This window comes from Polistes canadensis, unplaced genomic scaffold, assembly GCF_001313835.1.
Source record: "Polistes canadensis isolate GaletaPanama2010 unplaced genomic scaffold, ASM131383v1 scaffold_271, whole genome shotgun sequence".
NCBI lineage: Eukaryota > Metazoa > Arthropoda > Insecta > Hymenoptera > Vespidae > Polistes > Polistes canadensis.
Genome location: NW_014569818.1, coordinates 1 through 25597, shown reverse-complemented (window position 1 = coordinate 25597; position 25597 = coordinate 1). Strand labels below are relative to the sequence as shown.

The 25597-nt window shown below is 34.4% G+C and overlaps 5 protein-coding genes across 13 annotated transcripts in view; 3 read left to right on the top strand and 2 right to left on the bottom strand.

Moving 5' to 3' along the window:
• LOC106790933 (putative polypeptide N-acetylgalactosaminyltransferase 9) overlaps positions 1-11992 on the top strand; it is a 174376-nt gene extending 162384 nt beyond the window's left edge. For 3 of the 4 annotated variants that reach the window (XM_014756209.1, XM_014756211.1, XM_014756210.1), the window contains exons 10-12: positions 5434-5544; positions 9279-9407; positions 9523-11992. In XM_014756209.1, the coding sequence (XP_014611695.1) occupies positions 5434-5544; positions 9279-9407; positions 9523-9663 (381 nt within the window). In that variant the 3' untranslated portion in view covers positions 9664-11992. Of the gene's footprint in view, positions 1-5433; positions 5545-6144; positions 6250-9278; positions 9408-9522 lie in introns of all 4 variants that reach the window. The other variant, XM_014756212.1, reaches the window with a different exon arrangement.
• Positions 11993-15071: 3079 nt separating this feature from the next.
• Positions 15072-21966, top strand: LOC106790932 (serine-enriched protein). 6 transcript variants are annotated; one of them, XM_014756205.1, is made up of 10 exons: positions 15072-15265; positions 15987-16149; positions 17021-17223; positions 17389-17524; positions 18012-18050; positions 19039-19156; positions 19592-19749; positions 19968-20099; positions 20195-20377; positions 20506-21966. In XM_014756205.1, the coding sequence occupies exons 3-10, from the start codon at positions 17036-17038 to the stop codon at positions 20674-20676; spliced, it is 1125 nt and encodes a 374-aa protein (XP_014611691.1). In that variant the 5' UTR covers positions 15072-15265; positions 15987-16149; positions 17021-17035; the 3' UTR covers positions 20677-21966. The 6 variants fall into 6 exon arrangements, with proteins under 6 accessions (XP_014611691.1, XP_014611688.1, XP_014611689.1 ...); XM_014756202.1 differs by having other exon boundaries at positions 15264-15486; XM_014756203.1 differs by lacking the exon at positions 15072-15265 and adding an exon at positions 15272-15406.
• On the top strand, positions 20744-21195 carry LOC106790930 (ataxin-8-like). The gene is made up of 2 exons (XM_014756200.1): positions 20744-20785; positions 20866-21195. Exons 1-2 carry the CDS (start codon positions 20744-20746, stop codon positions 21193-21195), a joined length of 372 nt encoding a protein of 123 aa, XP_014611686.1.
• Positions 21967-22466: 500 nt separating the features above from the next.
• LOC106790928 (serine-enriched protein-like) lies at positions 22467-25394 on the bottom strand (the record flags this gene model as incomplete). Its single annotated transcript, XM_014756198.1, has 5 exons — positions 22467-23927; positions 24056-24238; positions 24334-24465; positions 24684-24841; positions 25277-25394. Coding segments are annotated over 5 exons (762 nt in total), but the record flags the coding sequence as incomplete, so codon positions are not given.
• Positions 23238-23689, bottom strand: LOC106790929 (ataxin-8-like). Its single transcript, XM_014756199.1, has 2 exons — positions 23648-23689; positions 23238-23567 (listed from the first exon to the last, which is right to left on the bottom strand). The coding sequence occupies exons 1-2, from the start codon at positions 23687-23689 to the stop codon at positions 23238-23240; spliced, it is 372 nt and encodes a 123-aa protein (XP_014611685.1).
• Positions 25395-25597: the final 203 nt, after the last annotated feature.

Here is a 25597-nt window from a genome sequence, read left to right as displayed (position 1 = left end):
CACCATTCGATTCAGCGACGTCGAATTACCTTTGTATCAAACTGTCGAGAACTTCTACCTGAAAGTTTTTCCTTCACCTCTTATTGACTGGGCTAGTTGGACGCATTCCGAATACATTTGAACTTTCTCTCTTTTCCCCTTACTTCACCATATTACGTTTCCTCTTGATCTCTTCTCGAATATTTATCGGATCTTTATCTCTTTTGAAAGTAGAAACTTTTGTGTTAGTATGTACTATATATATATAATCAGTTCTGAAGGCAACGTTTAACAAATCGTCAAACGTTAATTACTATCGTTTAACGCATTTTCCTCTGTACTTTATGCGTTCTTCTCTCTCTCTGTCTCTCTTTCTCTTTTTCTTTTTGACCAACCAATATCGTTTCGATAATAGCTCGTTTGTTTACTGGCTTCGCGGCGTGTCCCGTGGCAAAATTTGAAAGCACTGGCTTCTATACATTGCCGGATGTGTTTTAATTGAGTTTCCCGTTAATTAATTTACAGTTCTCTCTTTCCCTCTCCCTCCCTCTCTCTCTCTCTCTTTATATTTTTCCCTTTCCATCTATCTATCTCTTTTTCTCTGTCTATGTGCGCCAAGGGCATTATTATCACGATGAAAATTAGTTTACGAAATCGGAGATGATAATTCGCAGAGTCGTATAACTTGCGACACGACCCCTCGCAACAACGTCGATCGTGTTATTAAACTGAAATCGAGTAAGGAAAGTCGGAAGTTGTGTAAAGGTCGCAATTAAAATGTTATTTATTCTCGTTAACGTAGATTGGGAATCAGATTAATTAGCCACAGATTTCCTATATATAATAAATCATGAAGGAGTTGAGAACCGGAATTTCTCCGAAAGCAAACAAAGAAAAAGGTTTAAATACTTAGCAGTAATAATATGTTGAATATTTATAGCGAATTCATGTGATATCACCTTCGAGATATTTCAATTAAACGTTAATAGTAAAATGACCCACATTTGAACTTACCCGGACTGTCGTCCCATTAAGAAATTAAACAAAAATATAATAATATTTATTTCATAATTAAAAGATACACAATTTAGTTTGGGAACGATGAGCGCTTTGAAATCATGTTAAAAGAAACTAGTCTTTTATTGTAAAAGGAAGAAAAATGAATGATCTTAAAAAGTGAAGGGGGGGATTTTTTTCCGAGTGATGCACCGATCTGATTGATATGGAAATTTCGCGTCGGCTTTGGGCTTTCATCGATCACAAAGCAAACAGACTATATAATCGATTAGCTATGTCTTCAATGGGCAAGGTAAATGTACTCGTCGTATACCTAGCGACGCTTCGTGCCTTTTGTTCCGTGCTCCTCCAATCCGATCAACTCGCGAGGTGGTACTACTCATCCTCCCCCTCCTCCCCCTTGGTTCAACGTTACAACGTCCTGTGGGGGTGTAGGATTGTTAGTGGCAGAAGCGATGATTGATGCCGACGAGCTTGCGACACAGGAAACAATGGCTGCTTCGATTGGGCAACAATGCTTGGGGGTCGCCGTTGTCGGGGCAATCTCGATTGGTTAGAATTCGCGAGCTTTCTCTCCTCTCATCGTCGGATTTCCGATCGGAAATCGATTCGTCCTACGCGATCGCCCATCAGGAATTCCCTTTTCTTTTCTTTTCAAAATCTTCAATAAAAAGACATTTCTCTTAGTCTCTTATCACACACTCATCCATCTATACGCACATACACTTACTTACGTACCTACTATCAAAATCACGTGTGTATATCAACGAATCAAGAGGAAGATATTCGATGTTTATACAATCAATTGTCTCTCGAAATTGTTTCGAATTGTTTTCCCGAGCTTATAGATATTGTTCGATAGTATATTTCTTTTTTTGATATCCTGTTTTTTTATATGAAAAGAAAAGAGGAACAAATAAGGAAGGAAAAGAAATAAACAAGGTAAAAAATATCCTACAAAACGATGACCGTTCTTTGAAAGATTAATCATTTTACTATTCTCTTTTGTATACACACACGGGGTACGTTGGATCAAAATCGAGATTATCGATTCTCGAATGTATACTATCTAACCCAATTTGATTTTGATTTCTCGCAGGGATTGGTCTAGCAATACAGTTTTAATTCCTCCCTCGTTACTAACGATCACTCATGGATCTTGATTTATATCCGAGCACGGAGACACTCCTCCTGGCATTCGTAATCGCTAAATGATCGATAACGTATCACACGTGTCTCGTTTGGTAAAATGAAATAGTCATGATTAAGCTTGCTGGCTGTCTCAATTGACATAATTAAAGTCGTGTATCTGTCGATCGATTCAAACGCATTAAATTAATAGTAATAGTAAAAAAAAGAAAAAAGAAAAAGCATAAAACAAAAAAAAAAAGAAAACATTCCTTTTTCCAATATCCTATTATTGACCGGAAATTCGCTGGGCAATTTCCGTTCCTATTTCTCGGTTCTTATTGGCCAATGGGAATAGCGCGTCTTGAAAGCAATACGTCCGTCGATCGAACATGATAATAGAAGCCAACGGAATTCGGTGTCGAGTTGTGCGAATGCTATCGAGCGTTATTTTATCCATCCCCTGTTCCTATCATTTATCTTTTTGTTTCTTTCTTTCTTTCCACTCTTCCTTTCTCTACTTCTTCCTTCTCTTTTCTGATATCCAACATCCGACGTATTTCGAGGAGCGTGTAGGTATATAGAGAAGGAACGCGTTTTCCAATATTTTTCTCAGAGACAACACTAACCAGCGACAGCAGCAGCAACAACAACGGCAAGGGTGTGCGATCGCGAGTAGGAGATTCTAGGGACAGAAGGGTTGTAAAGGATAGACGATAAAAAGGAAGAAGAGATTAAAGAATGAGCAGATATATTCAGGAAAAAGCATTGCACGCGGGTTCGCTACGTTCCGGAATGTCTCGACATGCAAAATAACAATTTCCATGCTCGAAAGTCACGAACCTCGGTTGCCCTTCTCTTCAACCCTGTCCCCTTTCCTCCCCCTTTTGCCGTTCCTTCTCTTTGCTTCGAAGGAAAATTTTCTCCTCTTTTTTCCTTTTCTCTCATCTCTTTACGTCATCTCAAGCCCTTCGTCATCTCTCCTCTTTCTAATCCCTTCGTATATTTTTTTGCTCTCCTCCCTTTTCTTCCCCCCTCGGTCAAAGGGACGCGCCGATCTTCCAGTAAATCACGTTGACGCCTCTTCTCGCGCATCAGAGAGACGACCGTCGTATGCTGGGATGGATAAATGGGGTGGCAGGGGGGGTGTGGAGGGAGAGAGAGAATTTATAGTTCTCGGTGCTCGACGAGCCTGTCCAGAAATCGTGCACAGCGTGAATAATTTCCATTGCACGTGTTACGTTTCGTACGTGAGCCTCGACAAACGAGACGAATTTTATTCGTTGGTTAAAAGAGAGTGAGAGAGAGAGAGAGAGAGAGAGAGAGAGAGAGAGAGAGAGTGAGAGGAGGAAAGGTAAATGCGATTTTCGAGTCGTTTCGAATCTTCTCTCTCTTTCTTTTTTCCTTTCTCTTGTTTTCTTTCTTTTCTTTTTGCGTGCCGTGTATATAACGCAACTTCCTCGCGTTTCTAAATCGACGAGGCAGCAATGCACCAACCACCCGGTGTTGTTAACGTTTGGAAATTATTCGATATTCGTTTTCTTATCTATCAATATTTTTTTACCATCTGACAAATCCACGTATCAGGGAATATGATTTTTCTATTGACATTGAGAGAGAGAGAGAGATCAAGAACGCATTGAAAAATCCTGACACGTCCAGCAGGTGTGGGAAAAAAGGTTGTGATAGAAGGAAGGATAGTAACGGAGGGATCCTCGAGGTTACTTCAAACTCTTCTTTCGTTTGACCGAATCAGATCGTAGAGTGAAAAATCTTCCTGATCATGACCGTACCTTGGAAATTTGAGGGGAAAACTGTGTCTCGGAAGAGTTAGCGATAAGTCACTTAGTTTTTATTTTAGCTTACGACCAACGACGACGACGACGACGACGAGGATGACGATCGCAACGATGAAAAAAAAAAAAGGAGAAAAGAAAAGGAAGAAGAGTAAAAGTAGGGAAAGGTGGGGTGGAATACTAGCAGCAGCAGCAGCATGATATGAAAAGAGAAAAAAGAGAAAGAAGGTAGTGGTAGTAGTAGAGTGCTGCCCGAGGTAGACGAAGAAAAAGGAGAGAAAGATGAAGATGCTCACATTTGAAACTGCAACGACCACAGAATTCTTGCGTGTCAGTGAAATCAGGACTGCTGACCGAGCTTCGTGACTGAATGCATCCTACGACACACATATATACACATATACATACTTATACACTTATGTGTTTAAGTAAGTAAGTATGTATATACGTACGCGCAAGCGCATATGTATTTGTGTATGCATGGACGGATACATGCATACATATTGGCCCTGCGCTTACTAGAATTTCTTTCGACATAAAGTTCAGGGGAGCTTCGTTTTCTTGTTGCCGATTTGCTTGCAGCTTCCGCTTGAAAAATGAGACAGTTCGATCGTACGGTCATGTAGTCCTCTGACTTTCACCTGGCCTCTCCTACCCCCCTCAACCCCGAATTTCTCTCTTTTCTCTTCTCTCTATCTTTGTCTCTATCCTACTACTACCACCTACCATCTCCATTACCTCTTCCTCTTTTTTTTTCTCTTTTTGTTTCTTCTCTTCTCTTTTTTTTTCTCTCTCTCTCTCTTTGTCCTTTCCTTTCGAATGTTCTCTCGTACTTGGAATAAAAAGTACGGGTGGATGCAAAAAATGCGAGAAGGTAGACGATAAAAATGTCGAGTGCATTTTTATTCGATCCCCACGCTATCTTTGTTAACTCGTTGGGACAGCGTAATTTTTATAAGGCAAGTTACTATAGAGAACGAATATTTATCGCTCGAGGTAAACATTTTGTCCCCAATTTCTGTCGTAATAATACAAAAATTCGTAATTCGCTAATTTTTAAAATAATAAATTCATTTTTCTGAGATCTCGCTTGATAATAAGTACAATTAATTGAAATTATTGTAGCTTCGCTTACACGCGAGTTTTATATTCGTTCTTGCTTCATTTTATTTTCTTTCAGATACTATTTTCGAAGCAGGAAATTATCATTATGTTATATATTATTTGTGTTCTGCTTATAATAATATTTTTTCGTTGGAATTTATTTTCAGGAACGCCGAATAAAATTATTCTCCCACAAACCCCTTAACTATTCTTTCCGTTTTTCTTTTTTTTTTTACTGTTTTTCGTTCTCGCTTTCTACCTACCCCCCGGTTTTGTTTTCTTTCGTATTATATGATTTTCTGTTGAATTGCGCCAGAAACGTTGTACGAATAGAACTAATCGTTACTAATGACATTAATAACGATATTAATTCCCGAGATATAATCGTACTAACATTAAACGACGACAGGTACGTAATCTTGGAGAAGGAGGCAACACCTGCTTGGATTCTCCGGCACGAAAGGCCGATTTGCATAAGCCAACTGGACTCTACCCGTGTCATCGACAAGGAGGAAATCAGGTAGAATGGATAATACCTGCTGAACGAATTTTCGTCCGGCAACCCTGAGAAAACTTTCGTCAAAACTTATATCTCAGTTTCTATTTTCTATTCTTATTTTCACGTCGTTCTCGTATTCTGTTACGATAAAGAAACTACGATTTTTCGTTTCGCATCGATTAGAAGTAAATGAAAAAAAGCTACATTCATTTTCTACAATGTTTTTGTAGAAAGTCATTGTAAACAAACAAATAGATCAACAAAAAATTGTCGAAAAACGTGATATCGTTGTTTTTTAAAGGTCGATCTAACATTCTAACAACATTCGTGTACATATATAATTAACCCCTTGCATTGTTTGTGTTTTGTGTGTGCACGATTTGATGTGATCTGATTTTTGTTTTCTTCTTTCTTTATTATGCTTGTCCAAAGTACGGAAGCGGAGGAGCCAAGGATAATAATAATAATGAAAAATATAGCTTAGAGATTGTAGACGTAAGAAATAAATTAGGATAAAAATATTAAAATATACAAAAAAGAAAAAAAATAATATAAATGCGATAGCAGTATCGTGAATCGGTGTTAAAAAAAATGTTGTATGTATCGAATTGTTAAACGCAGATAAGACAACTCGCTAGCGGCATATGTATAGACTCGCCAGGAAAACCGGAAGACCTTCACCAGGCCGTGGGTTTATATCCTTGTCACCGTCAGGGCGGCAATCAGGTACACGAATCTGGGCACGTCGCGATACGAGTTGGGGAAAACGAATAACATCGAATTAGTATTTCGGGGCACGCGGTGTTTTACTTACTAACTTATGGGATTATAGTGTGTGTTTTTGGGATTTAGGCTCGGATATGTGTGATCGATTGTGCTGTTTGTGTTTTTTTTTAATTATTATTTTTATTAAGGTGACGGTGTTTTTTTGAAAATCGCTTTTTTATCACCAATTTATCATCAACAACGACAACAACGAAAAAAGTAGAACAAAAATACGCGAGTAAATTAAACGATTAGAAAAAATTGGATCTCTAATTTGTTTTTTTTTTCGATTGAATTATTATAATATATATATATATATATGTAATTGGATGATAAAAATCTAGAAAGAATATGGAATGAAAATGAATAAAGATGAAAAGAACACGCGCGGTTAGATCGTCGTTAATCTTGGCTCGTTTAACGTAATTAGTAACGTCGCTAATCTGGTACGGGTGCTCATCAATCGTCGTACCTCCTGTCGGTGCGACGATCTATAACAACATTCTCTGTTGGCGTAGCTATCCATTTCCTGTCGTCGTTTATAATTTCGGAACGATCGATATAAAGGATAATTCTCGTTGTAATTTCGAATGGCTTCTACGACGACGACGACGACGACGGCAACGCGAGTGACGTTTCCGTCTTTAATGATTTCGAAAGAGAAATAACTAACGTAAGAAGAAGATAAAAAAAACCACAAGAATACAAAACAAAACAAACAAAAATAAAAAAGAATAGGAAGAAACAGGAGAAAGCTTTTGAACAAAATCTTGAAACCTTCATCTCTTATTGTTAGTCCAGTAACGTATCAGCTTTCTCATAATCTTTGTAAAAGGTCGTGCTATACTTCAGAACATTTTCTTTTTCTCTTTTTGTTTTCTTTCATTCATTCCTATTGTTGGTTCTATGGTAACGAGAGTGGATGACAAATTTTTTCCTTGTGATAATCGTAAAATAGCAAAACAATTTCGTTCGTACGCTTACGATAATTTTCGTAAATTAACGAGAGGAGTTACCTTTGTTAACAATTTTTTCTTTTAAGTTTATATTTCATTTTTTATTTTTATTATTTTACTTCTTCCCTTTTTTTCTCACCTTTTCTTTTCTTTGGTTTTTCTTTTTTACGAGCAGTTTTTCCCCTTTTAATTTCGCAACGCTTTCTTTATCGTTCAACGTTCGCGTGTTTTTGCTTTTTCGTCAAGCCGCCCATTTTTTATTAAACGACGACCGCATAAAATCTACCCCCCCCCTCCCTATGTATAGCATTCTATAATCTTTTTTCCACAGAGAAAATTTTTGCCTCGCGTTTAACAATCCTAACGAAAATGGCCTCGCTATACAATCGTTGAAACAATTAATCGTCGCTCACAGTGTGGAATACGATATCCGTACAATTTAACGTTTTCCTCTTTTCGTAACAAACATCCAATGCTTACAACCGCGTACTTAATATTTTAACGAATTTAATCCAATTAGGATTACGAAACCCCGTTGATAACGTTTCATTACAATTGAAAACTGTTTATAAATTCAATAAATTCAATATCTATTCGATTCTTTTAACTTTCCCAACGAAAAAATAAAAAAGAAAACATAGGATCGAAAAACCATTGATTATTTGTTTTTTTTTTCGTACAATGCGTTATTCACTTTTTTGTTCCTATTTTTTTTTCTCTTTTTTTTATTTGTAACAACAACCGAAAACGATTTCTACATAGGAGAGCGTTTATTAATTAATAACCGTACGACGAACGGCTCGTCGAGGATCAAATGTGCAATCTCGTTAGCGAAATTATGTTGTCGCGCACGCATAATGATATTTGCCGACACATTTCCTTTCTATTCACGAAGCATAGTGAATGTGACGCATGGCTAATAACATCTCGGTATAATGCATGCTTGCCACGATTCCTTGCTTCTCATTATCCTAAAGTTACTCTAAATTCTAATTGTTTTTATTGTAACCTTTTATCTCTTTACATTTTTTTTTCTTTACTTTATTTCTTCATTTCTCTCATTGTCTTTATCTATCCGTGTTTCATGTATATACTATACGTACATTAAAATGATTCTGACAGCGATATGAAAGATCAATTATGGTTTCCCCCATTCGTAACTTGCAAATGCAATTATTCCTACAAAACTATTGGTTATATAAAGGAAAAAAAATATATATCAAATGCGTGATTCGCAACGATAACGAATCTTTTCTAGATGAACGTAAAAAAGGAACAATTTGTATAGTCAAATTGGAAATGATTTTTAATTGATAATAATTAGTTTCCTTGTATCGCGTTATTACAATTATATACATTAATATCGTTAATTAGATATTTTCTATCGAATAAAAACAAAAACATCATTCTTGAAAGCAAAACCTTGTAGTAGTTTAAACCATATAATTCCGGCTTTCAAGAAGAACTTTGCATTTCTGGGAATTCGTACGCTCTCTCGTTTTACCAAAGTTAGATTCTGATCGGTTGGAATTGCACAAACGGAAACAGAACGTAGGGAGCTTGTGTAAAGCGATGCAATTTCGAGGACCATTGGATTCGATTATCGACGATCGGTACTGATTAGTAACGCTTTGACGTCGTGCAACGTAATCCGACTTCATACGGAAGAAAGAAGAAAATTGACGAGGGAGAAAGGAATACTACCCGCATACTAGTTAACTATACTAACCCTATTCCTCGTCGTGTTAATTTGCAAAGTTAGTTTTGCAAAGAAGATTTATCATTTTTTTGAAAAATTCACAATCAAACTTCATTCACGAGTTATATATTTTATAATTATATATATACATTATATTATATAATTAATCAGATTAATCAACGTCCACCGATTAAATAGAAGACTTTCTTATACGCTGTCAGAATGATCGTTTTTTTTTTATCGTTTTCTCACAACGCTAACACACATTTGTTCAGTTTGCTATTTTTAATGAATTCTTTTGAATCGTCAAACTAACGTCAAATCATTTGTCGCAGTACTGGATGTTGAGCAAGATCGGTGAAATCCGTAGAGACGAATCCTGCTTGGATTACAGTGGCCAGGATGTTATTCTTTATCCTTGTCACGGTAGCAAAGGAAATCAACAATGGATTTATAATCCCCAGGTAAACCTTTTTCAGTTTTATATTGATTTAAACAAAAGAAATATAAAGCAATAAAATGAATAGTTTACTTTTCTAATACGATACGTAAGATTGATTCCGATGTATTACGTTTCAGACGAAACAGATAAGGCACGGAAGTAGCGACAAATGTTTAGCAATCACCGAAAGCAAGCAACGATTGCTGATGGAAGAATGTTCGTCGTCCGAATCAAGACAAAGGTGGTCCTTCGAGAATTACGATCCCTCGAAGCTGTGATATCGCGCTTATTCTCGTCGTCGATCAAACATTCCACTTGAAATACAAAGGAAACAAGTCCTACCATTCTTCCCAGGACAGAAATTTTCTATCGGCAAGACTCGTTTCGGAAGATAGGCACATTTCAAATGCTGTGACGAACAATATTACAATTTATGAATCGAGATTAACCGTTTTTATCGATTTTAACGAACCGTCGTTTGGTACAGGTTTTCCTTTCTTTTTTTCTCTTTTTCTTCTATTTTGTTTTTATTTCTTATTAGTGATTATAAATATATATTCGTCTTCGAATATCTTCATTCCTTATACGTTTACTTTTCTTCATTATTTCTTTTTTTTTTTTCTATTTTTAAGACGTCGTATCGCAAATCATGGAGAATCATTTTCGAATGAGAATTGTTTTATTTCCTAAGCGTGTTTCGATCACGATTCTCGATGATTCTCGATTGAACGAAGAATTAACGTTAAGATGTGTGTACGTATGTGTGTGTGTGTTTTAAATAACGACGATTATGAACATTAGAAGGAAAGAAAGAAAGAAAGAAAACATATACCTCTACGATATTTTACAAGAACGACGACGACGACGACGGCGACGACAACCTCCTCGAAAAAAAAAAAACGATTTCGTTTTTGCCTTGAACGACACCGCGTATACGAAAAATGTCGAAGAGTGTGACGGACACGTAGAAATGTCGTTAGAATTCTTCTTGTATTTTATTCGACTCGAATGAGAGACGAGTCGTCACGTATGTCTGTATGTTTCATTTATACGTCGATAATCGACGAGTAAATTCATCGATCGTTCATATCGAGGTACAGACGTAAAGATAACAAACAAATTATATGCAAAAATATAACAAACATTCCAATTGTGCGAAGCATGCGAGAAATACGTGTTTTATCTTCAACAATTGTTTTTTCTTTTTTCTCTTTCTTTTTTTTCCACACGTAACTTTTCCAATGTATAAAATATGCATGTGTGCGCGTGCACGCATATGTGTATGCGAATTGTTAGTTTGTGGTTCTTATCTTCTTCTTTTTTCTTGTTATTATCATTATTATTATTATTATTACTATTATTATTTACATTTCAATCTTCCTAAAGATTCGAACGAAAGATATTATTCTCTGCATGGTGCAATAGTTAGAAGGATAATAAGAATATTACGTATGAATAAGAATAATGAGAAAGGCACGAGCGATTTCTGTACATTTATTGTAAAATAATATTTCTATCTTCGACGATGCCAGCTCGGATTAGTTTGTCATCTAATTTAATTATAAGAAACAATTATTACGTACGCGTAACGACGGCGAACATTTGAAAATGATTTCTTCGACGTTTAGGGTTACACGTACGTTTGATATTACACAACAGACAAGGCGTGCCTCCCTTCTTTCCCCCTTTCTCCCTTTCCCCCTTTCTCCATTTTCTCTTTCCCTTCGCCTTTATCCGTTTAAACGAGAAAATTATATTGAAATTCCATTTGCGATACGATTCGCAAATACTTTGCGTGCCAACGAAATCGTGAATACCGTTTACCCCTCCGCCGATAATAATACGTTCTCGAATAGATCATTTTTAAAGTAAACGGTACTACTGTTACAGCCATACTACGAGATCGATTGTTTTTTTGTTGTTTTTGTGAATGAATCAAATCGTCTAAACAAAATCGTATTTAGTTTTGTTAGATAAATCAACTATTACACGGACCGAATCACATATCCTCGCGATCTCGTTAACATATTCTATCAGTAATTGAGAAAAGAACAGTAGGAAACGATATCATTCCCCGTACATATCGATTATTAACAAAAATAATCTCAAAATGAACGAACATTTAACAAGGAAAATATGAAAAAAAAAAAAAAAGAAAAAAAATAGGAGAAAAATGATAAAATAAAGCAAACAGACAGACAACACTTTATACATTTTTTCAACGTTCTTTCAAATATCTTTATAATTATATTATGATGTTCTTGTTCGAGAGATAATAATATTTTAAGATTTCGATCGTGGATAACTTTCGAAAGAAAGCTAATCGTATTTACGATTTCGAAGATTATCGGTCGCAATACTTAGCGATACGAGTATGTATGCGTATATTATACGATTGTATGTATGTGTGTGTATGTACGCATAAAAGAAATGATTTAAGGAAACAGGTCAAGCAAATACATTTACATGAATAATAGTATAATAATAATGTAAGTGATAAAGTAAAAATGAATGATAGAAAGAGAGAGAGCGTGTGTGTGTCAATGAGTATGCGTAAGTGAGTATCGCCCGTGTTCGTCCGATTTTATGGCGAGTGCTTAATTATTATCTAAGTAAATTAGTAATTTCTCCATTGTTAGTCGTAACGAAAAAATTGTTTCATTCGCCTCCTCATCAAGCAGAAAGAAGAAAAAAAAACGAAAGAGGAAAACAAAATTCCTCTCCCCCTCCCGAAAAAAAACAAATATTAGAAGAAAATAAGAGAACGCGTAAATCTTGTAATGTCGCACGGATTGTTGTTTTCCGTTATTGCGACAAATCAATCGAAGGTTTATCAATTAGCTTGGAAATATGAAAAAAAGAAATAATAAAAATGGGAATGTATTATTTCTTTTCTATGGAAAAAACAAAAAAAGGAAGAGAGAAAAGTAACAAGAACAAAAAATAAGGGCCGAAATTGTACATGGATGTGTGTGTAATAATTCGAAAGACATTTATATAGATAGATATAATATATATTATATATTACTATATATTAATATTTATATATAAATACACATATATATTATTATATATATAGATATATAATATATATTATAAATAGGTCATTTTTTACATTTGGTAAGGATGTTGCATATCTCGCATTAGATAAAAAAGTTAAATGAAAAAAAAAAGTGAAAAGAAAAGAAAGAAAGAAAATACGAGAAGATATAGATATGATATTTGAACGTTGCGACGAAGCTCGTCTTCCTTCGATACGATCTACGTCACGCGAATATAAATATTAAATATCGAACGTGCCTTATTTCGTGTATATATAAATATGAATATTGAATTAATATTATTATTATTATTATTATTACTATTTTTATTATTATTATTTTTATTATTATTATTATTATTAATATAATAATAATTATTATTATTATTCATCTATGAAAAGTCTATCACATAATCCTCTTGCAAGATACTTGTGTTAAATAAAGTCGACGTGTTGTGTTTTATATTATTACTAACGTATATCGATCAATATTTTCATCATCATCATCATGATCATCTACATCATTATCATCGTAATCATAATCATTCTTATTGTCATTATCGTCATCGTTATTGTCTCAATGTTATCGTGTCAATCATCATCGCACATCAACCCTAGTCGTCTTCTTTGTTCACTAATACGAGGGATTATTATTAAAAAGACCGATGATGCATTTAATCGATCATTTTAACGTAACAACATATCTACTTGCATGTAAACGGTGAGCATGAAGAAAGAAAGAAAGAAATTGAGAGAGAGAGAGAGAGAGAGATAGCATGTGACGAAAGAAAAGAAAAAAAAATAATAACGATTAAATGTAAATTACGACGATTTTTTTCTTATAGTAAAAAAGTGATCTAATTGTCCTTAAAATGATTAGAATACATGCGTATTCCTCACATTGTCCACAAAATATCAATCACATCGATGATCATTTGTTTAAAAAAAATATCCAACGATGGGAAAGAGTTACAGAGTTGGATATAAAGTATACAGATTTGGATATAAGTATACAGATTTGAAGATAAAAAAAAAAGAAAAAAGGAAAAATCATTTTCCGAATACGATTGTGGAATTTGTTTGTTCTTATGCTAGTTGCGTTATAATTCGAACGAAGGCCACATATCAAGGAAATTTCGTCGCTTATCGAAGGTGGCTGCTACGGAAACGAGGATGAAATCGTTCGTTATTCTCGCGCAGGCGTTTTATCGTCCCACCGACGTAGTCGTCGTCGTCGTCGTCGTCGTCGTCGTCGTCGTCGTCGTCGTCGTCGTCGACGATGTTCTACCTCGACCGTATATAATCTAAGGTGGTTTAACGTTCAATGGATTCTATACATTATTGCAAACTTCCCCATAATACCGTTTTCTTCTTATTCTTATTCTTATTCTTATTCTTTCTACAAAACTATTTCTGAAATACTAAATACTATATCGTCTATGTTCAATCAAAAATTATTAACCAACAATTATATACTAATATAAGTTATTGTGACTCGTCGCATAAAAATTTAGTTATTGATAAACTCAGGTTTTGTAATAGTATCATACGTATTTGTTATATTATAATACTATCACGTCGTAATACCTATCGATGCTTTTTTTTCCTGAGAAATAATTGTTTAAAGTTAAATAGATAATATGTTAACTTTTCTCGTATGAACATAAGGAAAATGTGACAAGTAAATTCTTGTTCGTAAGCAAACGACATTTTTGATCTTATTTGTGATTGACCTAAATTTTGTCATATCATTTCTTTGCAATATTATTTCGATCTTATATCATAAACTCGATTCGTTTATTCAATTTTATTATTTTCGTTAAATTGTTCTCATCCATAGAGAGAAATATTTGTTTCTGATTCCGATTGTATCGCGCGTTTTATTTTGAATATTATAGTGTAATAGAATGGATCTTTTGGGTTTGATTTTGTTTTGTTTCAGGAGATAAATATATACGATAAATAATTAGAAGGTTAGGCTTTTGATATTATAATAAATTATTTGATTATGCACGCTCGAGGAATATGTTATACTACTTGTTGCGGACTCGAGCTTGCGTTCTTGCTATTGATTACCAGAGAAGGAGGATAGGAGGTCGAAGTGAGACGACGTGTTTTCTACAATGTTCGTGAATGGCTACGATCCACACCGTTGCGGATTTTGAGCTTGACCCGGATTCGTCAGCATCGAGTTCACGTTTACCTTCACTTTCGTTGACTATCTCGTCATAGTCAAATATCAATCGGCGAAAGATTCATTCGTGAACTAATGCTAATGAATCTTATTTCATTTCATTCTATCGTTATTTTTTAATTAAAAAAAAAATAACATCCGTTCCTTACAACGTTACAACCTTTTTATTTTATCGCAACGTTTGTACTGCCTATAAAAAGAAAAACTGCAAAAATATCTGATTGTAAGAAGAAAATATATTTAACAAAAAAAAAAAGAATAAGAAAATAGCGCATAAATATTAGCAATATCGTATTACATATTATAATTTGTCCTACATTTCATTTTCTATGTTTAACAAATTTCAGGAATAAAAGATCGTATTGACGGAAAGAAGAAAAAAAGAAATAATAAAATAATAAAAAAAAGAAATGAAAAAAAAAGATAGGAAAGGAAAGGAGAAGAAGAAGAAAAAAATGATAAAAAGAAAAAATGAGAGTAAAAGGAGCTCCGGTTAAAGCGAGGGGATGGATCTCCTCCTCCCTCTGTCCTTCGTCCTACCAACACGCCGACGCGAAACTGTTTGCGTTTATTGCGGCTGCGCGTTTAGGTGCTTTTGAGCTTCGGAAGGGTAGCACTAGAGAAAGATAGAGAAAGACAAGCAGAGGTTGGTTCTTCGTAGTCGAAGCGTACACAGCACCACGAAAACACTCTCTCTCTCTTAATTCTTTGTTCATTCGGTACGGTTTTTATTCGCGTATCCAAAACGAGTACTGACTAACGGAATTCTCAACGTCGGGAGAAAAAGGTGATCGTTGAAACAAAACTTAACGTTTCAGTTTTTTTTGCGTTATCGCTAAATCTTCTTTGTTAGGAAATTTATCAATTGTAGGTATCCTATCTATCTATATATCTTTCTCTCTCTTTCTCGTTCATATTTCTCTCTCGAGATATTTCAATATTTTCTGTCGTTGTTAAAAGAAAATCCTTCGAATCGAAAATAAGTTTCTTATGTTTTTTGCCTTCGTTCGAACTAGCACTGAAATATGAAAGGTTTAGTTTGGTGAAAGAAGAAGAGCTGCTGTTGCTGCTGCTGCTGGAAGAGTTCATTTGTAGAAGAGCTAGCTTGTGCGTGTATAGGTGGAGCGTGGGTTATATGCGAGATAAAGAGAGAAAGAGAGAGAGAGAGAGAGAGGGGTTATCGAACGCTGCTGAGTTTTAAGCCATTTTTTCTTTTCATTCCTTACCCAAATCAACCCCCTGCCCCGAACCCGCCTTCCCGCCTCTCCGCTCCCATTTATTTCGATAAACTTTCTTTTCTAATCGTATCCATCTTTATCCGACGATCACCGGTCTTTAACTTAAACATTACCGTGTGATAACAAAAGGATGCTTTTCCGTGAGGGTTGAACCGTGGCAGAAAGCGTCGAGGAACATGAAGAACATAGTGGAGTGTGCGTGAACCGAGAGACAAAAGAAAGCTGGGTAAAAGTGTTTTTACGGGGCAAAAGTAGCCCGGCGAGCGAGCGGGCTCCGGGACTCGAGCAACAGGTAATTTCCTATACTTTCTTCTTTGGGCCACTACTTTTACTTGACTTCTTGGCGTTCCACTTTTCGAGAGGGCGGTGGTAATAGGGAAGGGGGTTGCTGGATCGAGCGTGTCCTTGGATTTTCCGTTTGTAATGTCCACTCGAGTTTAATCAGACACAATGTTATTCATACGTTTTATCTATCGGATTGGATTATTTATTTTTTAATATAAGTTTCGAGTGATATTTAAAATTTACAAACAATTTTCTTTGATTTATTTTATTATATCGTTAAAAGATTCAGATCTTTCCTATTCGTTCACTTTAGTTCATCCAAATCATTGATTATTTGTCTATTTATTGTTTCTTAATTATAGTTTTAAATACAATTCTTGAGGAATATTTTTTTTTTTACAGAATAATTCATCGATTTATTTTTTAATATATCGTTAAAAAAAAAAATAAGAATCCTCAAAGCGATCTTGATAAATTATAGATAAACCATAATGTATCGTTCGAAAGGGGGGGGTGGGTGTCTTAATGTTCTTAACTCACGCTACGATTATTTAATGCTTTTTACACAAACGTGAAAGAAAGTTAAATAAAAAAGGGGGAGGGGGAAGATTTCTATGGTTAAAATAGGTTAAATTCATTTTGATGAATGATAGATAAGAAAATATATTGCTACAAGGGGAAGTCATTTTACCTCGCAATGAACCTCGGAAAAGAAAAAAAAGAAATGAATAAGAAATAGAGATAAGTTTTGTTTCTTTTTTGAAGTGGGGTGCAGAGGTATAAGAATTTATTGATGAATTTATTCCTACCAGAGGATTAGTTTTCTTCTATTCGTTCTAATTTTTGTTTTTTTTTTGTTTGCTTTATTTTTCTTTTAGGAAAGCACAAGCCCGATGCCGGAAGCTTCGGGATCGCGGGTGGTCGACGAGTCGGATTTTTCGACCTTCGAAAATAAAACGGGTCTCGCCGAAGACATGAAGTTCCTGGCAAGCATGCCAGAACTTTGCGATGTCACTTTTCTCGTCGGTGACACCAAAGAGCCTGTTTGCGCCGTCAAAGCTGTTCTCGCTGCTAGGAGCAAGTTAGTATCGTTTATATATACCAACATTTATTGCATCTATACAATATATCTATAACATATTATCTTCTTGAGTGATAGCAAAACTTGAAGAAGAAGAAGAAGAAGAAGACAAAAAAAAAAGAGAGAGAAAAAAGTAAACATCTATTTTTATCTTTTAATTCACAGAGTATTTTATAAACTATTATACCAAGCGCCGAGTCCGCAACGAAAAAAAGAACCGCCAACGAGAGAAAACAAGATAAAACTATTTTTAAAGAGAAGCTCTGAACCTCTGTTAAATTTACAAAACGCGGCACAGCAGGTAATTAATCGATTTGTTTTCTACGTTGGAATCCTTACGGTCAATCCTTCGTTGAATTCCTTATATACAGAACGTACGTTAATACGTATACAAGATGTCCTTGAATAAATGGAAAATATCTTTCTGATTAATTCTGATATATTAAAAGAAAAATATTTCAATAGAAATATTTGTATATAAATTTTATTTAATATGCCGAAGTCATCATTCATAAAATTCAAATCATTCTGGGACATCCTGTATATACACGTACGAATATGGGACGTGTGTGTTAGATATTTGAGAAATAATTGAAATAAAAATGCAAAACGAGGATGATGCTGTTATTTAGAATTCATAGAAATATAATTTTTTTTTACGAGAGTAAAGAAACGTTTCGACATACTTTTGAATATTTTAAAAAATGTTCTTTTCTCTTGTTCATTCTTTATTAAAAATGAATAATAATGGCGTGATAGTAAGCGTGCATTTGTTATGTGTCAAACAGCGATCAGGGTTTACGCAGCAGCTGGCACCTATACAAGAGGTACTTCTTAAAAGATCGCATTTCGATTTTTCAATAGAAATACTTATTGCACAGCACTGACTATCGATTCCATCTTCTTGCAATTAGAGTGATTTTCATTTACAAATAAACCTTTTAATACACACGAGTAGATGAAACTTGTAAAGATCTATTAGTGAATGTCATGCTCCGTCTTCTTTTATTCGTAGTCATTGCTATTGATTTATCCTGAATGTGTGTTACGTATTTTATATGTTCGTTAGGAAGAATTCGGTTTTATAGAACCTATTAGTTTCTATTCAAATCGATTCGATATTGCATGCAATACTCCTACATCTTCTCTGATATTTCCGATTTTTGTATTTCTTTTTTTTTGATTTTTCATTGCCATTTATTCGCCATATTTGAAAATATGCATGCTTCTCCCTATTTCACGAAGCTCTACGAAATATTGATATCGATACAGGTTTATAAGATTTTCAAGTATGTAGTAAAAAAAAAAATAACACTCGGATACGGTACAAAATTTTCAACGATTCCACTGTATTTTTCTGTTTGGTTTTTATCTTTTTTTGTTTTTGTATCGTGTATACAATTTAGTATAGAAAATTAATCAGGCATAATTCTAATGCACGGTAGATTTTGATTTGGATTAATTATCATCGTTGCATCATTCGTCAATTCATACCTTAATATCAGAACGATCCGAATGATCGAAAAACTTGAATGATTCTTACTTTTACCCATTAAAACTCTTGACCTGCTTAAACTTCATTAGAAAACGAAACAAATAAGTGTAACTTTAATAACATGTTAGAGTCAATTAATATATTACAAATGAATATATATCGTTGAGCCAATGGGTAAAAAAAAATAACGAAAACAAAAAATAAAGAAAAACAAATGCACCTAAGCTGAAAGAAATAGCTTAAGCATGATTATTAACGATCGCAATAAATATCATTCATTTCAACGTTAATGAAGAAACGTTAAATTCCCGTGCTCGTAGCCGCAATCGAATCAACATCATACTCTCACCATTGAGGAGTTCGAGCCGGATGTTTTTCGTCAACTCATCGAGTATATTCATACCGGTTGCGTCACTCTACAACCAAGAACCTTGTTAGGTAATTAAAAAATATTCTTTCCTTGGATTCAATCGAAAAACAATATTGATAGCTTATCGAAGAAACATCGATTATCCATGTTGCGACATCATAATCATAATATAATAATTGTTTTTTGTTTCTGTTTTTTTTTTGTTCTTTTGGAGTAGTATTTTAATATAAGATAAAGAAAAAAGATAATAAATTATTATTATTTGTTTATACTATGAATTATTATTTTCATTCGAGTAGAATTGATCGATCCATAGATCTTTTAAGTTTATTATCGTCGCGGATGTGTACGCGAATTCTAATCGATAGCCGATAAATTACCGTACGGTAAACATTTCGTTTAAAGCAAACACGAGCATGTGTTTGTCCCACCCTGACTATCACGGATAATCAATACTTTATGCGTTACCGAGTCCGACCAATCGACTTTTTTTAATTATGCAGGTGTTATGAATGCCGCTGATTATTATGGATTGGATGAACTTAGAAAAGCCTGTGCTGGATTCGTTCAATGTTGCATAACCGTCGATACTGTTTGTGCATTATTAGCATCGGCTGAACGTTATATACAATACAAATGCACCAAATCTTTGGTTCAAAAGGTAAACAAAATAATAATCGTTTTTTTCTTTTTTCGGTTTCTTTATTTATAAATGGTTGAGGCTATTATTTCCGATGAAATTAGTTTCCAAACTGTTAGTTCCAGCAGATAAGATAAATCTTCGATAAGATACAGATGAGAATATAAAAAAAATGATACATAATATAATAGCGTATCTTTTAATTTAGTAAATTTATTCATTTATTTTCTATTCAAAAGGTATTAGAGTTCGTAGACGAACATGGCAACGAAGTGTTAAATTTAGGATCTTTTACTTTACTGCCTCAACACGTAGTTCGTTTGATCTTAGCAAGAGAAGAATTACGTGCTGACGAATTTACCAAATTTCAAGTGAGTTAAAGAAAGAAACAAAAAATATATTTGATAAAGCGGAACGACATGTAATTTCAACTTATACGGATTTTATTATTACCTTGTATTTTCAGGCAGCCTTGATGTGGAGCAAGAAATATTACGACAGTAATCAAGATATTCCATTGAAGGATATAATCGGAAATTTCCTTGAATATATTCAATTCCACAAGATTCCAACAAACGCTTTGGTCAACGAGGTTCATCCATTAGGGTTGGTACCTGACAGTATCATTATGAATGCTTTAGCATATCAGGTGCGTTTAGTTTATCCAACATATATATTTATTCATTTATATTTATATATTTATATGTATATATCATAGAAAGGAAAAAAATAGTAAATCAGAATTTGGGAAGTCACTTGACCCAGAGATTGTTGCAGGCAGACCCAACCAGTGTCGAGCCCGGGAAACTCTCCCCCCCTAAAGTGAGAAAACAAGGCCGTAGTATGTCGGTCCAATCTTCGTTGGAACCATATGGTAGCAATACAACTTTGAGCTCGAGCGGTTCTGACACTGGTTTCGAGCGTAAACAGCACTCTGGTAGCAACTAACCTCAGGCCACGGCCGCACTGACAGCGGCCGTTTCGGATGAGCCTCGACGCGAGGATATAATCACCAATGGCGAGAAGGAAAGAGGTTTCTACGAGCAACAAAGAAACGGTGATGCTGCTCCGACCGATGCTGAGATTGAACAATGGGAGAGGAAGAAATTACAACGAGAAGAACAACAACGGCACCAGCAACAGCAGGAAGAGGAACAACAAAGACGAAAAGAAGAACAGCAACGAGAAGAAGATGAACAACAGCAACAACAAGAACAACAGTTCCGATTAAAGGAAGAAAAAGAAAAGGTAGAACAACAGCAATTCGAGGAGCAAGAAAGACAAATACAACAGCAACAGCAACAAGAAGAGCAAAAACAAGATCAAGAAAAACAGCAGCAACAACAACAACAGCAACAAAATGTCAACCCGGTGGAAGGAGTACATGGTGGTCTCTACATACGATTAGTTCTCAGACGAGAAGGCCGGACGGACTTGGTTTGGCTATATAAAACGCACATGTTCTAAATTCAAATCTTAGATCTGATATTCTCTCCTATCTGATATTCATTTTCAGACGTTGTTTGTAGTTTAGAGGCATTGTAAATCGAGTTGGATAGAGTTTAAACGAAATGGTTATAGTCATTGCTTTGTCGTCTTTGTTTTTTTTTTATTATTTCATTTTGTAATATCATCGTTTCGTATATTTTCGTTTTATCGATCGATAAATGTTCTTTTGATAGTGTTAAGAAATTTTATAAATAGATATATATATATACATACATACATAGAGATTACACACACGACACATATATTACACGCAGGCAGCACGTGCGAAAAGGAAAAGATGATTAATAGATACAAATGTTTAACATACGTTGCCGCGTTTGGATTTGTTGAAATTTTAAATTAGACGGTTTTTTCCCCTGAATTAACCGTGTGGTTATATCATACATAAAATACATATTACATACATATATATCATCGTAATTGTGCACCCAATTAAGAAGGCTTATAATTGGAACGCTTCCTTCGAATTCGATTTTGTGATACATACTCGATTGCTTTAACGAAGCACGATAAGCACAATTACGCGCCTTATCAGAGGAAAACTAATAGAAAAAAAAGAATTAAAAAAAAATCATTTGAGCAATGTTAACATCGATTGTTAAATATGCTGTGTGAACATAACATATTTAAATAATACATAGATAGATACCATATGTATGTGCGTTGTCAAATATGTATCAAGATTACAAAACCTTTGTAGTTTCTCGTTAATTATATCAGCTAATTTCCGCTGAAATCATCGGGATATAGTTCTTTTTTTATTTCCAGAACGAAACGTAGTATGTTAACAGCAGCAGTAGTGTGTTGCTTCCTTCCTTAATTAATTTTTTATTCGATAAATATTTATACATATCATATATATAATATATATATAATAGGCTATTTTGTTTTACTTATTACGCATTGGATAAAAGAACAAGCATATATTATATCGTTAGTTGAATCATAGTTATCATACATATACACGCATATATATATATATATATATATGCGTGTATATGTATGATAACTATGATTCAACTAACGATATAATATATGCTTGTTCTTTTATCCAATGCGTAATAAGTAAAACAAAATAGCCTATTATATATATATTATATATATGATATGTATAAATATTTATCGAATAAAAAATTAATTAAGGAAGGAAGCAACACACTACTGCTGCTGTTAACATACTACGTTTCGTTCTGGAAATAAAAAAAGAACTATATCCCGATGATTTCAGCGGAAATTAGCTGATATAATTAACGAGAAACTACAAAGGTTTTGTAATCTTGATACATATTTGACAACGCACATACATATGGTATCTATCTATGTATTATTTAAATATGTTATGTTCACACAGCATATTTAACAATCGATGTTAACATTGCTCAAATGATTTTTTTTTAATTCTTTTTTTTCTATTAGTTTTCCTCTGATAAGGCGCGTAATTGTGCTTATCGTGCTTCGTTAAAGCAATCGAGTATGTATCACAAAATCGAATTCGAAGGAAGCGTTCCAATTATAAGCCTTCTTAATTGGGTGCACAATTACGATGATATATATGTATGTAATATGTATTTTATGTATGATATAACCACACGGTTAATTCAGGGGAAAAAACCGTCTAATTTAAAATTTCAACAAATCCAAACGCGGCAACGTATGTTAAACATTTGTATCTATTAATCATCTTTTCCTTTTCGCACGTGCTGCCTGCGTGTAATATATGTGTCGTGTGTGTAATCTCTATGTATGTATGTATATATATATATCTATTTATAAAATTTCTTAACACTATCAAAAGAACATTTATCGATCGATAAAACGAAAATATACGAAACGATGATATTACAAAATGAAATAATAAAAAAAAAACAAAGACGACAAAGCAATGACTATAACCATTTCGTTTAAACTCTATCCAACTCGATTTACAATGCCTCTAAACTACAAACAACGTCTGAAAATGAATATCAGATAGGAGAGAATATCAGATCTAAGATTTGAATTTAGAACATGTGCGTTTTATATAGCCAAACCAAGTCCGTCCGGCCTTCTCGTCTGAGAACTAATCGTATGTAGAGACCACCATGTACTCCTTCCACCGGGTTGACATTTTGTTGCTGTTGTTGTTGTTGCTGCTGTTTTTCTTGATCTTGTTTTTGCTCTTCTTGTTGCTGTTGCTGTTGTATTTGTCTTTCTTGCTCCTCGAATTGCTGTTGTTCTACCTTTTCTTTTTCTTCCTTTAATCGGAACTGTTGTTCTTGTTGTTGCTGTTGTTCATCTTCTTCTCGTTGCTGTTCTTCTTTTCGTCTTTGTTGTTCCTCTTCCTGCTGTTGCTGGTGCCGTTGTTGTTCTTCTCGTTGTAATTTCTTCCTCTCCCATTGTTCAATCTCAGCATCGGTCGGAGCAGCATCACCGTTTCTTTGTTGCTCGTAGAAACCTCTTTCCTTCTCGCCATTGGTGATTATATCCTCGCGTCGAGGCTCATCCGAAACGGCCGCTGTCAGTGCGGCCGTGGCCTGAGGTTAGTTGCTACCAGAGTGCTGTTTACGCTCGAAACCAGTGTCAGAACCGCTCGAGCTCAAAGTTGTATTGCTACCATATGGTTCCAACGAAGATTGGACCGACATACTACGGCCTTGTTTTCTCACTTTAGGGGGGGAGAGTTTCCCGGGCTCGACACTGGTTGGGTCTGCCTGCAACAATCTCTGGGTCAAGTGACTTCCCAAATTCTGATTTACTATTTTTTTCCTTTCTATGATATATACATATAAATATATAAATATAAATGAATAAATATATATGTTGGATAAACTAAACGCACCTGATATGCTAAAGCATTCATAATGATACTGTCAGGTACCAACCCTAATGGATGAACCTCGTTGACCAAAGCGTTTGTTGGAATCTTGTGGAATTGAATATATTCAAGGAAATTTCCGATTATATCCTTCAATGGAATATCTTGATTACTGTCGTAATATTTCTTGCTCCACATCAAGGCTGCCTGAAAATACAAGGTAATAATAAAATCCGTATAAGTTGAAATTACATGTCGTTCCGCTTTATCAAATATATTTTTTGTTTCTTTCTTTAACTCACTTGAAATTTGGTAAATTCGTCAGCACGTAATTCTTCTCTTGCTAAGATCAAACGAACTACGTGTTGAGGCAGTAAAGTAAAAGATCCTAAATTTAACACTTCGTTGCCATGTTCGTCTACGAACTCTAATACCTTTTGAATAGAAAATAAATGAATAAATTTACTAAATTAAAAGATACGCTATTATATTATGTATCATTTTTTTTATATTCTCATCTGTATCTTATCGAAGATTTATCTTATCTGCTGGAACTAACAGTTTGGAAACTAATTTCATCGGAAATAATAGCCTCAACCATTTATAAATAAAGAAACCGAAAAAAGAAAAAAACGATTATTATTTTGTTTACCTTTTGAACCAAAGATTTGGTGCATTTGTATTGTATATAACGTTCAGCCGATGCTAATAATGCACAAACAGTATCGACGGTTATGCAACATTGAACGAATCCAGCACAGGCTTTTCTAAGTTCATCCAATCCATAATAATCAGCGGCATTCATAACACCTGCATAATTAAAAAAAGTCGATTGGTCGGACTCGGTAACGCATAAAGTATTGATTATCCGTGATAGTCAGGGTGGGACAAACACATGCTCGTGTTTGCTTTAAACGAAATGTTTACCGTACGGTAATTTATCGGCTATCGATTAGAATTCGCGTACACATCCGCGACGATAATAAACTTAAAAGATCTATGGATCGATCAATTCTACTCGAATGAAAATAATAATTCATAGTATAAACAAATAATAATAATTTATTATCTTTTTTCTTTATCTTATATTAAAATACTACTCCAAAAGAACAAAAAAAAAACAGAAACAAAAAACAATTATTATATTATGATTATGATGTCGCAACATGGATAATCGATGTTTCTTCGATAAGCTATCAATATTGTTTTTCGATTGAATCCAAGGAAAGAATATTTTTTAATTACCTAACAAGGTTCTTGGTTGTAGAGTGACGCAACCGGTATGAATATACTCGATGAGTTGACGAAAAACATCCGGCTCGAACTCCTCAATGGTGAGAGTATGATGTTGATTCGATTGCGGCTACGAGCACGGGAATTTAACGTTTCTTCATTAACGTTGAAATGAATGATATTTATTGCGATCGTTAATAATCATGCTTAAGCTATTTCTTTCAGCTTAGGTGCATTTGTTTTTCTTTATTTTTTGTTTTCGTTATTTTTTTTTACCCATTGGCTCAACGATATATATTCATTTGTAATATATTAATTGACTCTAACATGTTA